The sequence below is a fragment of the Rosa chinensis genome, chromosome 4, assembly GCF_002994745.2.
Source record: "Rosa chinensis cultivar Old Blush chromosome 4, RchiOBHm-V2, whole genome shotgun sequence".
NCBI lineage: Eukaryota > Viridiplantae > Streptophyta > Magnoliopsida > Rosales > Rosaceae > Rosa > Rosa chinensis.
In genome coordinates this window covers 15,345,795-15,360,413 of record NC_037091.1, presented here as the reverse complement: position 1 = coordinate 15,360,413, position 14,619 = coordinate 15,345,795, and the positions used below count along the sequence as shown (strand labels likewise).

General features: G+C 37.0%; 1 protein-coding gene across 2 annotated transcripts; it reads left to right on the top strand.

Annotated features, from left to right (window-relative positions):
• Positions 1-11,319: 11,319 nt before the first annotated feature.
• Positions 11,320-13,250, top strand: LOC112200832. Of its 2 annotated transcripts, none has more exons than XR_005809616.1 (2): positions 11,320-12,609; positions 12,844-13,250. XR_005809616.1 is itself a non-coding variant. In XM_024341840.2 (2 exons), the coding sequence occupies exons 1-2, from the start codon at positions 11,591-11,593 to the stop codon at positions 12,873-12,875; spliced, it is 333 nt and encodes a 110-aa protein (XP_024197608.1). In that variant the 5' UTR covers positions 11,380-11,590; the 3' UTR covers positions 12,876-13,225. The 2 variants fall into 2 exon arrangements, 1 of the variants encoding a protein (XP_024197608.1); XM_024341840.2 differs by having other exon boundaries at positions 11,380-11,891; positions 12,844-13,225.
• Positions 13,251-14,619: the final 1,369 nt, after the last annotated feature.

The window sequence follows — 14,619 nt, the reverse complement described above, 5'->3', positions numbered from 1 at the left end:
CGTGAAGCAAGGTTTTGAACTTTTGATATATAAGTTGAGTACATATACGTATGCAATTTTTTAAGTATGCAGTTTTTTAAGTCTAGTATTTCCCTGCTAGATTTTTATTTATTATTATTATTTTTTTATGGGTGAGAAAAAGAGATGTTCATTCATGATCTCCATAGCCGAAATGTGACATACAAAATGTCCTAAAATTTGTGCCCTAAAACTGTGACCAAGCAGTACAAAACGAAACAAATGTCCTTCATTACGATGGTTAACTCGACTTCTTTGTAAGTATATTAACCAAAGTCTTACCACTTTGAAAAAAAGAAGATAAATTGTAAAAGTAAATGGGAATTGGTCTACTCATTTCATTTCAGAGTCCCTTTATATAGGGATAGAATTACAACGGAAATATCAACTACAATAATGATGCTAAATGCTGATTGAGCTATAATTGCAATTCCTTAATTCCCTCTTCGTCAGTTGCATTGACGAAAGCACATAATGTGTTTTTCCTTTAACACTCCCCCTTGTGCCAAGTCAAAGACGAAATGGTGCATGAATTGTTGCCTCACTAAAAACCTTGCTAAGTAACAATAAAAACCTTGTGGGACAAAAAATACACCTTGGTGGAAGGAAAAGAGCACAACAGACCTATTACATGTGATATGACATGTGTACATTACACTACACCAAAATTGGTCTTTTACAGCCCACCATGTGCTCTGTAAAAGCTTATTTACGACACACAAAAGCACGCTGTAAAAGCACGCACGGTAAAAGACAACTAACATGTCTTTTACAGCGTACAAAAATGCGTCATAAAAGAACAACTAACATGCCGTAAAAGTGGTTCCACAAATGTCATTTAGGTCATTTACGGCCCACATTGCACGCCGTAAAAGACCTCCTATTAAAGGAGTACACGTCATGCCGTAAAAGAGTAGCTAAACTCTTAGTTAAGGCACACACTTCATGCCGTAAATGAGGTCTGTTCAAACAAAAACAAAAAAACAAAAAAAATTCTTTTTGCTCAAATGTCATACTCATTTACCCTCATTATAATTAATTTCATTTACAAATTAACAATTGAAAATGTATTAGTAGAACTCATTACATCAATCAATTAAACCCATATCCTAAACCCTAAACATATTAGAAGTTACCTAAATACAATAAAGGAATTTAAGGTAGTTCTTAACCACACCATTGAAGACATTCAACACACGAAAAGGTAGTTCATAACCACACCATTGAAGACATTCAAGTAGAGAGATGAAGTGAAGCTGGCAAGAAGTGCATCCTGTAAAGAAAACATGGTGAACAAGTAAATTAGGTTCCATACTGTTTTCCACAACAAAAATGATCAAGATACTGTTACCAAGGATAAAAACCAAGGCCATACAACATAAATCGATTGTCAAGCTTGGAAATGAGTAACCAAAATGTAGTGCAAGTTTAGATTTACCCTTCTTCAATCATATGGACCTATTGAAGCATATAGTCAATCATTGTTCCAAGTGCTCCTGATAATAGGCATCTCTTATTGTCAACAACCTGAAGAATTTCAAACTCAGAGTTTGTAATAAGCAAAACATCTAAAAATAAAAAGTCTGATCCCACATAGACAAAAGCTAAAGCAACCAGCATGCTAAAAATAAAAATGACCATTAGGCAAGTTCAATTCTTCTGCTGGACCTAAACTTCAATTCTTCTGCTGGTTTAGATATTCATGGTTGTATATAATAAATAGCTCAACCGATATTCATTGAAGTAAACCCAGATTTTGATACCCTAAACATATTTCACAGTCACAAGAAGTTGATCCTCAAACCAATTAAGAATCAAGTCTTCAATGCATTACATAAATTAAATTTAATACATAGTAGACTAGTCTATAACTCAATATGCAACCCAGATAAAAGAGACATGCTTGAGATATGCAATGTATATCTGGGTTGCATATCTCAATATACACCTCAAACATATCTCTTATATCTGGGTTGCATATTGAGTTATATTGGGTTGCATATTAAGGTATCCATTAAGAGATATGCAACCCAGATATATCCTTGCACACCTCTATATACATTGCATATAGAGAGATATGCAACCCAGATATACACCAAGCAATGGACCCTTGATCTACCATAAAGAGATATGCAACCCAGATAAAAGAGTACATTCCATTATTCCCAAACATTGAAGTGCAATGTATATAGAGGTGTGCAAGGAATTATAAGTTGTACAATGATACTAACAAGGAGCCTACATGCATGGAAAAAAAAATTCCATCTTGCCATTGTAATAAGAGAAAAGCCTGCCAGGCACAAGATGATGATCTACAGATGGATGCAGAATGCTATAGACATGTGTCACAACACGATTCAGAACCTCTTTTCATGAAATTTACTGACCCTGAGCCAACACATGGAACTCCAAATCTTAATGGATACCTGTTGGAACATATGTGCTAAATAAAAATGGATACCTGTTGGAACAATTGAACAAGAAAGCAATGAGAACCAACAACACTTCTTTTTTCTTTCACATATGAATAAATCCTATAAAGCTATTAAAGAGAGTACATAATTAATGACTAATTTGAAAAGCTTACCTTGCCTTGGTGAGGAACTTCATGAAGTTAAGGGAATGTTTAGTGCTTATAATTTAATAATAACCCTTCACAGGGACACGCCTTGTTCTTTATGTGTCAATGAACTAATCAATGCAAGAGAAAGAAGGAGAAAAGAAAACAAAAATAATCTAATTGATGCCTCATATGACAAGTGACAGGCATCTGAAATTGAAGATGGCAGCCTTGTAACTTGGATGTATTAAGATTGAGAAGTAACTTGTAACTTACAGAAAACGTGACAACTCTTTCAAAATTCATCTCTGAATTTTTTTGGCTATGAGAATGCTTTTCCCTGCACGAATGACTGATTATGGTTACATGACAGCCATAGTACAGCAGAGCATCTTGCAACATATTCGGTTCTATCCGAACAAATAGAGCAACACAAAAGAAGTGTCATAAGAGTCAAACCTGTACGCTGCAATTTGTTAAGAAATTTCCATGCAACAGCTTCCACGGTAATAATGAATCTCCTGCAAACCCAAATGAGAAGAAACATAAATGAGTCCAATGCATTATCAAACTCAACATAATAAATGCATAGCAAGAAGGAAATATAGAAACACTCTATGTCTTACAACTCTACATCTTCAGGAACTCGAACCAAAACTAGAATTATAAGTTCTGTTGCCCAGATATGAAACCAAGTTTGTAAATCACACACATAATCTTGAAATCGAAATGAATACTAGAACCCACCCAAGTTTTTGAAATTTTATTGAACTAAGCTGAAAGAAAAATTGATTTGGGAGATCGAAAATCAAGAAAGAGAAACTAGCTTTTCCTCACCAAAATTCTTCTATAGTAAAGAGAGGATGAAGAGTGTCTCTGCTTCCCGATCTGAAAACCAAAACAAAAAAAAAACTAAAATTAAAATCTGGAAATCCAAACATGGTAGAATGGGGCGAAGAGACCAAATCTAGAGAAGGAGAAAAGGGAATTACCTTCGTGGTGATGTTGCTTAGAATCAAAACTTTGAGCTTCTTCCTTTATGGTTTGCGGGTGAGGGGCGATAAGAGAAGAAAGGGTCAGCTTCTAAGAGATAGGTGGGGAAGATTAAGAGTAGCATGTTTAATGTATAACTGGGAATGGGGAAGAGGCTCTTGGAGGCTAAGAAATTAGGGGAGGATGTGGGTTTGGGTGATGATGTGATGGTGTTTGGGTCGATTGCGCTGTGCTTGGGGTTTTCGAGCAGCTTTCATGAACTCTGAGGACACGAACCAGATGAGGCTGGAAAGGAGAGTGAGACTAATAATGTTAGGGGGAAATTCAACTTTTAGCCAAAAACAAAGGCCGTGTCGTGAAATTCATGGCGTGCTAGAGAGGTGCATCGTAAAAGACCTACGGATGACTTTTATGGCATGCAATATATGTATGCCGTAAAAAACGAAAAACACATGACTTTTACGGCATGCAATACAATTATGGCATGCAAGAGATGTGGGCTGTAAAAAACCAAACAGGCATGACTTTTATAGCGCGCATCAAATCTGCCGCGTAAATGTATATACATTCACGACATGCATAAATTGTACATTGTCAATGTATATCAATTACGGCATGCTTTTTTGTGCGCCATAAATTTTGCGCAGTAAAAGCCTAGTTTTCCTGTAGTGTTAGACTCCCCCTAAAGTCTACTCCTCCCCTTGATCCTTACATTAGTCAAGGGAGCTTGGAAAGTCTTCGCATTCCTATGTTTTTCACATGTCTCTCAAACATGGCCTTAGGCAATGATTTGGTAAACAAATCTGCCACATTCTCCTTATAACTTACTTTATTCACTTGAATCTTGAGGAGAGCCTGTTGTTGCTGATTATAGAAAAACTTTGGCGATATGTGTTTTGTATTATTACCCTTGATATAACCTAGCTTCATCTATTCGATGCAAGCTACATTATCTTCATAAATGCAAGTAGGCTCTTCAGTGCGAGAACTCAAACCACTAGTCCCTTGAATATGTATAATGATATCTCTTAATCATATACACTCACGAACCGTAGAGTAATGATCTCTGAGTGGTTTGAGGAGGTAGCCACAAGGGTCTGCTTGGTTGATCTGCAAGATATCGCCGTGTTCCCAATGGTAAATACATAACCAGTTTGGGAATGACTTTTATGTGGGTCAAAGAGGTAACCAGCATCATCAAAACCAACCAAAACATTATTTGGGGTTTCAATGTAGTGAGTGGCGCTTTAGCCATCAACATTTCCTTTAGGGATTGCAGTTCCATCTGCGGTCGCTCTTGTCAATCTGTAGGGAAAGAACAGTCCCAAGTCAATGGTTTCTTTTAGGTATCGAAAAATGTTCTTGATACCATTCTAGTGACGCTGCGTTGGTGCTGAGCTAAATCTAGCTAACAAGTTCACTGAGAATGCAATGTCTGGTCGAGTGCATTGGGCTAAGTACAATAATGCGCCTAGTGCACTTAGATAGGGAATTTCATCTCCCAACACCTCTTCGTCATCTTCCTTTGGACAAAATGCATATTTCCTTGCATCCAAACTTCGACCAATCATGGGAGTGCTAGCAGGATGCGCTTTATCCATGTTAAATCGTCTGAGCATCTTTTGGACATATGCCGACTGGTGGATTAGTATTCCACAAACTCAATGTTCAAGTTCGAGGCCTAGACAAAATTGAGTTTTCCCAAGATCCTTCATCTCAAATTCAGATTTCAAGTAGCTTGCAATTTCTCTTATTTCATCAAGAGTACCTATTATGTTCATATCATCAACATATACAGCTACAATTGCAAATCCGGAACTTGTTTTCTTTATGAATACGCAGGGACATAAATCATTGTTCTTATATCCCTTCCTAATCAAGTAGTTACTTAGACGGGTATACCACATCCGCTTGGATTGTTTCAATCTGTAAGGTGAGCATTTCAACCTAATTGCAAACGCACTCCATGGTTTAGAGTCACTTGATTTGGGTAATGTAAGGTCATCATATCTCTGAGTCAAGATCCCTATAGAGATATGCAGTAACCACATCCATGAGCTGCATTTCCAGTCATTCAGAAACTACCAAGCTAACTAAGTAGTAGAACATTATAACGTCCATTACGGGAGAGCATGTCTCCTCATAGTCAATTCCAAGGCGTTGTGAGAAATCTTGCGCCACAAGGCGAGCCTTGTACCTCAGGACTTCATTCTTCTCATTACGTTTTCTGACAAAGACCCATTTATGTCCTACAGGTTTTACATTTGGTGGGGTTAGCACTACTGGACCAAATACTTGTCTCTTTGCCAGAGAATCTAGTTTTGCCTGGATTGCTTTTTTCCATTTAGGCTAATCTGCTCTTTGTTGACATTCAGCAACAGAGCGTGGTTCGATATCATCGTGCTCTATGACTTCTTGAGCAACAGTGTATGCAAATACTTCATCAATGTGTATGGAAGATCTTTCCATCAACTCAAACGCTCTCTCATAATCCATTGAGATTTCTTTGTTCTCTGAAACCATTTCAAACATCGGAGCGTATAATCTGTGCTAGGAGTTTTGCAAATGTAGTATTTCTTGTGGACAATAATGCGACATATGACCAACGTGTCGAAGCATCCACCAGAATCATAAAGTACTTGAATGGTCCACATTCTAGATGGTTAGGTCCACAGATATCTCCTTGTATCCTTTTTAAGAAAGGAAAGTTTTGTTTTGTATCTTTAGCATAGGAATGTCTCGATCTTGTTTTTGCTAAAGAACAGGCTTTGCAAAACGAGTGATGTGCCTTTGAAATATTCAATGAGGCATAATGGGAGGGAGGTAGTGTTTCTGGTACTTCAGAAGGCAATGGCTGCATTTGAACAGTACTTGGACCGACACCTTGCAGTGTGGCGGATTTTTTGTCCCATTTTATTTTTCACTCGAAAGAAGGGATGTCCGTGTGAGTTCTTTAAAATATGGATCATCATGTCATGACCAGGGTGCCCTAGGTGGTCATGCCAAAGCCTGTATGAGTCAGTGTCCCACATTTAATTGTTGGTGATAACATAGGATTTAATTATCCGAATAGTAGTGAGGTACAGTCCACTAGATTGACTCATTAGTTTTTCTAAAATGTGTTTCCTTCCACATTCATTAGAGGTAATAGAAAGGTATTCTGTTCCATTCTCACAGTGGGTTTCTACATGATAATCGTTGGCACGAATATCTTTGAAACTTAACAAGGTTAGATTAGCTCTTGGTGCATACAGAGCATCTGTGACTTTAAACGTTGTGCCGTTAGGCGGCAAAAATTTGGCAGTTTCTCTCCCTTTTATTACTTGTGATGATCCAATCATCATAGTCACAGAGGAATTATAGGCTATTATTTCAATGGATAATTGCTTATTCCTTAATATGTTGTGGGTAGTCCCACGATCAACTAAGCACCCAAGTTCTCCTCGACTCATTCATACAAGTAAATGGGAGGTATTATTAATTAATTCGAAATATATCTCATATTCTTTAGAGTATTTCTATTTTAGGTAGAATGATAATTTTTTCATTCTAATAATTTTTTTTCTCTAGATGTATTGCTTTACATCTTTAAAGTGCTATTTGGAACCATGTATATATTTGGAACCATATAGAGAGCTTCTTGATCTTTAGAATCCCTATACCTCTTGTAAGTGGCTGCTACTCTGTTGCTTGCTTGGCAGTTCTTGTACCAATACCCAATGACTCCACACCTATAACATGGTTCATTGCCAACTCTTTCTTGTTTGACTGAAAGGTTCTTAGGTGCCTTTTGCACATTTTTTCCATGACCACTAGGACCAGCACCACCATCTCTGCGCCATACATTGGGAGGGCCTTCATGGCCCATACCACGACCCCCATGTCCCTTTCCACGTGGTGCATTGTTGCCACGTGGGTAGGGATCAGCACGTCCAACTTCCTTTGCATTGGGGTTCTTTCTACATTTTACTTTGCAATAATTGGCCTCAGGAATTTTCTTTGTCCCAACGGGCCTGGCATTGTTGTTCAAAAAAACCTTATTATGCCTCTCAGCCACTTGCAGTAGGTTGATCAGCTTATTGAAGGTTATGATTCTTTTGTTGTCATACTTCAACCTATACTGGTTCGCTAGTATAAGTGCTGAAGTAGGAATGGAAAGAGTCTTCTAGATCATATCATCTTCTATGAGTTCCCTTCCACAGAAATTGAGATGTGCCTTTAGGCGCAACATGTCATTGTTGAAGTTATTGACCCTTTTGTAGTCAAGCAAGCGGATTTTATTCCACTGAATGGTCAGTTCTGGGAGCAAAGTGTCATGAATGTTCCCAAAATGTCTCTTATGGACACCCCACAGTTCTTTGGGTGTCTTCAACTGAAGGTACTCCCAGAGTAGGCTATAGGATCAATATGTAGCCTTCGAAACATTAAGGCACTTGCTTTTACCTTATTAGACAGTACATCGTCTTTGAGGTCGGTAATGGTGGCAGTGTAGTCTTTTGCCACAAACGCGGTTTTCACATCAGAAACCCAACGATGGTACTCAAGTCCTTCTGAGTCCAAAATGTCAAAATCAAGTCAAGTTGGATCAGCCACCTACATAAACAAGAGAGAAGATATATAAATTACGCAGTCATAAAGACATCCACGTGAATTATTTTCCAAGAATATGAATTAGATTTCAAGACCAAGATTCATAATGGTCACTTTTTTTTTCCAATGCTATGTGAAAATGCTTTATCACTGTAAGTATGTATTTATAATGCACATGAATTTTCATTATCATGGCAAAATGAAATTTATATGTAGCATTCTAAAGAAAATAATTATAATATAAAGGTATGCACAGGGGTAATTATATAAGCGTAAATAATAACACAAAACATGCTCAAAATTTCATAAATAATATATAACAAAATATATATGGCATACTCAAAATAAAATATAAACAATAGCATAATATAAAGGCATGCGTAGGCATAATTATATATGTGTAGATATAATTCACAAAACATGCTCAAAAATTTATAATAAAAACATAAACAATAAAATATAAGGCATGCTTAAAAATAGTAAATATAAATAAAATTCACATGTTTTAGATTCCACAAATATATATGACACATATAATAAGATATATGAAGAGTGGAATATAAACAAGGTAGCCAAAAAAATATATATATACTTGGTTTCGAGAAAACAAAACCATCATAGCGCACGTGCGTATTGATGCAGGCGTGTGTAGCGATGTTTTTGGACTTGGGAAAAACTGTGCCGCTTCCTTTCTCTTTTCAGCATTGGACCTTTTTTTTTTTGGGCCGCAGGGTTTGCTTCTTTTCTTTTTGTTTTTTTTTTCTCTGGGCCGCAAGGCCTGTTTTTTCTTTTTCTCTTTGGGCTGTAGGGCCTGTTTCTTTTTTTTTTTTTTTTTTTTTGGGACTGCAGGGCCGGTTTCTTTTTTCTTTGGGTCGGGTCACTCCCTTGTTTTTTCTTTCTTTCTTTTCTCTCTTCTTCGCGTCTTCTTCTTCCTTTCTAGTTTTCATTTTTTTTTTTTTGTTTACAGATAGTGCGGGTTGTTGGGCAGTGTAGGGATCTACGGCTGGTGAAGGGCAGGGACTGGGTCTGGTGTTGCAGGGATCGGTCTTGGGCAAGAGTCCCATGATGGGGAGCAGGTGAGGCCCGTGTGGGTTGGGCTGGAGGCGTGCTGCTGGAGGCTGCAGTGCGTGACCTGATGGGCTGGGAAGGCCGCTAGAGAAGATGGAGGTCGATCTGGACGGGAAGAAGAAGAAGAAGAAGAAAATTTGTTTAGGGTGGCGGCAGAAAGAAGAGAATTTTTTTTTTCCTCCTTGAGGCTAGGGCTAGAGATTCGTACTGATAACGTGTAAAAGTAAATGAGAATACTCATTTCATTTCAGAGTCCCTTTATATAGGAATAGAATTACAACAGAAATATAAATTACAATAATGATACGAAATGCTGATTGAGCTGTAATTTGCAATTCCTTTATTCTCTCTTCATCAATTGTTTTAACAAAAACACATAATGTGTTTTTCCTCTAACATTTGACATTCTAAGTGCCAATGTACTCAATTGTCATACTAAGAAGCTCTTTGATTCAAACTAGACATGACCTTGATGTAATAGACTGAAGAAAAACTACAAAAGTATTAAAACAATTAACCTAAGTTAAGACCAGCCCCAATCCCAAACTCAAACCCCAACTTCTTTGTTGATGAGCCTAGCCCATCCTTAAGATGATAGGACAACAAGGTCCTTTGGTAGCCAGCACCGGTATCACCCAGCCTTGATCAGCTTCCAAACCAGCGGAGCTAGAAAACCTTTGCCCCCAGCCTGGCCTTGTGTAATCATCCGCCAATCAACTTCCACATTGTCATAGCCCAGGATCCCGACCCCAAACCCGGTCGGAACCAGATTAGTGGGGCCAAAACTGAGGGATTGAGTCCCATTGCATAGATGCGACGATATATTGTCGTGATAGATCGACGAAGAGACTCGCCATAGAACTTGCCACACAGTACGCGGCTTTGAAGGAGGACGACGTCGAGGGCAAAGGATGGTGTTGTCAACTGTTGTGGACTCTTAGGAAGAGTAGCCATGTAATAGCAATGGTAAAATTCTGGCCTATGACAGCTAGGGTTAGACGAGAGCGAGACTTTCATGTTTCAGGTATGACTCCTTCCACCCCACTCCCTAGCAGGCTCAGCCCTGAGCCCCTGAGGGGTTCCCACTGAGGCGGCTGCCACAGGCCACCAATTCTCGAAGGCCTTCGATGATTCAATTCTATATAACTATTATGAGCGTATATATAATTCTTTTGTGCAATAAGACAGATAGCCATATGTTAGTCCAACGGTTTGCTCTTTATTTCTTTTTGCGTCAACCATGAATCAAGCTTTGCTTTCCATAAAAAAAAAAAAATGAATCAAGCTTTGCTGCTTGCACCTTAAATCTATCCTTCTTTTCTAATTCTTCTGAGAAGACTTATATACATTAATTTGATATAAATGCTGCTCCAGCAGCTTTTGCTTCTAACTGCGCGCAATCTGCAACTACATTATTAGATTTGGATCTCAAGCAAACTATTCATGATAATTATCATGAACCAAGATGGTTAATCTCGCTTTGCTAATGAATCCGAATAAAAATGGCCGGCTTGTTTTCTTTTATATATCATGAATTTTTCCGTGTTTAATGGGTCACCAAAGGGAATTGCCTAAAAAATGTCAGCAAAGGGAATTTAGAATTTTCTTTTGCTACACTCAAATGAGAGAATGAAGTCATTGTCCTCTTTATAAGACCTAGCCTCAAGCCTTTCCCCTATAAACAGAAATTCAGATAACGCATAACTAATATTGAAGAACAAAATTACAGTTGGTAAACAGTTAATGGGAGAAAAAAAGGGGGGGAAAAATAAAACACTTGTACTTAACGTTTTGGACAAACAACATGAAAGTGAAGTTGGAGTGAACCACAAACATGCCAACATGGTTTAGGCAGAAAAAAGCAAAGAAATAATTAACTGCCTGCATGAAATTCAGAAATTGAAATGAATGATGGGTAAAAATGAAAGGAGCACAGGACAGACCCCTTTATTTAAGCTCAAGCTGTTCTCTCTTCCTTTAAACAAAAAAAAAAAAGGCTCAAGCTGTCCTCGAAATTATACGTATTCATTATCCATCTGACCAAGAAGAGCCAGCCACGCATCATCCATCATCTTACTATTTCTTTGTCTTGCTAACCTTTCCTATACCCTTCCCAACACTTTCGGTTGCTAGCTAGCTAGTCTTCAATTCTTCATCATTTCGCTTTTTTAGTGCTGCTACTGTACCACCATCAGATCAGGTCAGATGATATCTGCCTCTTGTTCAGCACCCTCCATTATGACCTTTTTTATTTCTTTAGCACGCTGACCTCTTTTCTTTTCCTGAAATAGTAAAAAAGTCCTCAATTTATAAACTCTTTCAGAATCGACTCGAGGGAAAAAAATTTCTTCGGAGGCAAAAATGGGTTTCGAAATCCAAGAAGAATTCAGGCCGATTACTCCAATCCGAGTAGTTCCAGTTCAGCATCCAACTGTAAACTCAACAGAAGATGCTCTTGAAGAGTGCCTTACACCCAAGTCACCTGCAGCTCGCATGATCTTGAAGCAGCCGTTGGTGTGTCCACCAGCTCCCAAGAAACCACCCCAACCTAGAAGAAAGTTGAGGTCTCCATCCAAAGAACTTTTTAAGGTTCCAGACGACTTTGCATCGGTGTTGAGGGTGATTAGTACTAGTGCTGCTCCTACCAAGAAGATCAGAGCCAGTTAAGATCAAATACTTGAATTTATTTCAATGAAAATAATGTTTTTAATCAATTGTTTAGTAATTAGGGCTAAAATACGGGTTTCCATGAATACTATTTATTATAATTTCTTTTAATTATTATCAAATATAAATGTGGTTTTTTTGTCTTTTCTCACTTCATTTTTTTAAGTTTTATTATTACTAGTACTATTATTTTGATGGGAAAACGATAATATATAAAGTTGCCATTAAGTTTTCTACCCAAAAACTCAGTTTTGAATTTTTAATGTTGTAGACTTGATGTCAAGGTTCTAAAAGTCGCTTAGCGATAATCAGACAATGGCTTGGGCAGTTTTTATTTTTTAATTTAATTTTTATGTTTATAACATATAGTCATATAAATAAAAATAGAAAAATAGAAAAATTAATTAAAAAAAATTAAAATTATGTGAGAATTTCAATATTTGCATGACGATTTCCAAAAAAAAGTATTCGCATGTGTGGGTGGAATTTTGACCGTATTTTTTTGAGTTTTGACTAATGCTTTAGAGCATGCCATGAGTCCCGCCATGACCATTTCTTGGCCTAGGTTAAGTAATTGATCTCATAAATAAAACAGGTCAAGGCCCAAATATTTTTCTCACAACAAAACTTCTCCAGAAGTTTTTTTTGATTAGAAACTAGGAGAAGTCGCTAGCTGCTTTTTTCATATCGAGAAGACAACCAAACCAATTAAGGTACCGTCTTACTCTCTCTTGGATTTCTACCTCTTATTTCCATTTTGTTAATTGTTGAAGACCCAGTTAGAATCTTAGGTATCATGTTCTGAATTTCCTTTAGCTCTGATCTTTAGGATTCATAAAAATTGCAGTTTCTACTTTTTTTTGGATTTGATTTCAAGAAGAAAGTTTTTGAGTATGTTAAAGTCGTAATGGGTTTTGCAGTGACAATTCTAATCTTTGCAATGGTAGGCGTAATTGCTTCCTTTATGGTCATAATCTAATGGTGGCATGAGCGGTTGACTAAGTGATGACCTGACTCTTCAATGTGCGACGCGAAGAGAATGAGAGATTGGCAAACTCTGTTCGACTAATCGCCTGCCTAGACCACCAGGCCAACTAATCGCCTGCCCAGGTCAACAAACCATCCGCCCAAAACTCAGGCCGACTGCTTCACCGATTTAGTGTTAGTCGAGGCGGACACGCGCAGTCCAACGCCTAGGCGGCCACTCTGGCCAAATTTTAGAACTAAAGAAAAATTTAACCGAGCTTACAACTCGTACGGTTAACAAAATATAATTTAATAATACTAGCCCTTTAACATGTACTCCGCACATATCAATTAGCTTTTATTTTTATTTTTTTAAATTAAAAAAAGTTACAACAATTTCTTTCCTGATTTTGAGGAAGTTTCTAATTTTTTCATGGGAGGTATTGCAATCTTTTGAAATATGATATAGTCAATTGACTATTTTATCCTCATATAGAAATAATTTATTTATTAATATCTATATTATGTGAAGACATATATGATAGTTCAAAAATTTAACCATTTCCTCAAGAATTGGCTTAATTATATAAGATATGTTATAAACTTCATCCCATGGCTGAATCAATATGTTAATTACTACCATATCTCATTGACCTAATATTAGGGTTGTCAATTATGACATGATCTGATAACACGACTTGAAACCCGCATGAACACGATTATAAAGCGGGTTGACTGCTATGACCGATTTAATAAATGGGTCGGCCGCGGGTTAACCCACTAACACGAAATGAACCTGTATAACTCATTGTCGGGTTATATATTATACGTAACCTGCATAGATGACCAATTTAAAAAAGTAATATTATATGTATATATAGGTTGAATAAGTCTTTTTCTCACTTTAAACTAGATTGTTGTGAAATTTTAATTAAAACTCGCAAGCGCACGAATCGTCGTTAGTATAGTGTGCAAGTACGAGGTCGTTCCAACTGAGAATTGATAATCAATTTAAATCCTAACCTAATTAATCCAAACACAAAATCACATAAACAATCAAGCAAAAGAAGATATTGATTTTAAGGTTTTCGACTAAACAAATAATGTGAAAATTAAAGAAACAAACAAATAATGATAAAACCTAGGGTTTCAGAATCAACCACTAACAATCATATTTATGTTTCAATGCAATTAACAGATTCTTTTGTTTCTCTAGATGATAATTCCCGTATCTAAGTCCTTCTCAGGTACTCTAGACCATAGTTTTCCTTAAGTGTATGATGCTCTCCCTCTCGGGTAAAGATCTTATATCCTAACTATGCAGTTTATCCTTCTCAGGTATAAATTTAACATGCAAGACTCATTACGCTTTAGAAAACAAGGGAACCAAGCAAACCATTAGTCTTTCTCAAGTAATAATGTAATTTACCACACTTAATCACAAGAAGCTAATCAAATTATATTGCATCTCTGCTTCAAATTTGTCTTCCAATTACTATATGCAAAGCCCTAAGGTGATCAATCAAAGAACTTAAACATAAAGCATCAATTCAAATAGTAATTAAGCATTCTTCATAAAGAAACTATAAATCCATCAATATAATATCAAAGTACATAAACAATCATGATAGGGCATCATCCTAACCCTAGAAAAAGTTTAACAAAAGATAACTAAGTAAAACATAGGAAAAACATAAAAATAATGGAAGGGAAAAGATGGGGAAGATGGATGAGTCGTCTCTACTCCTTAGGCATCT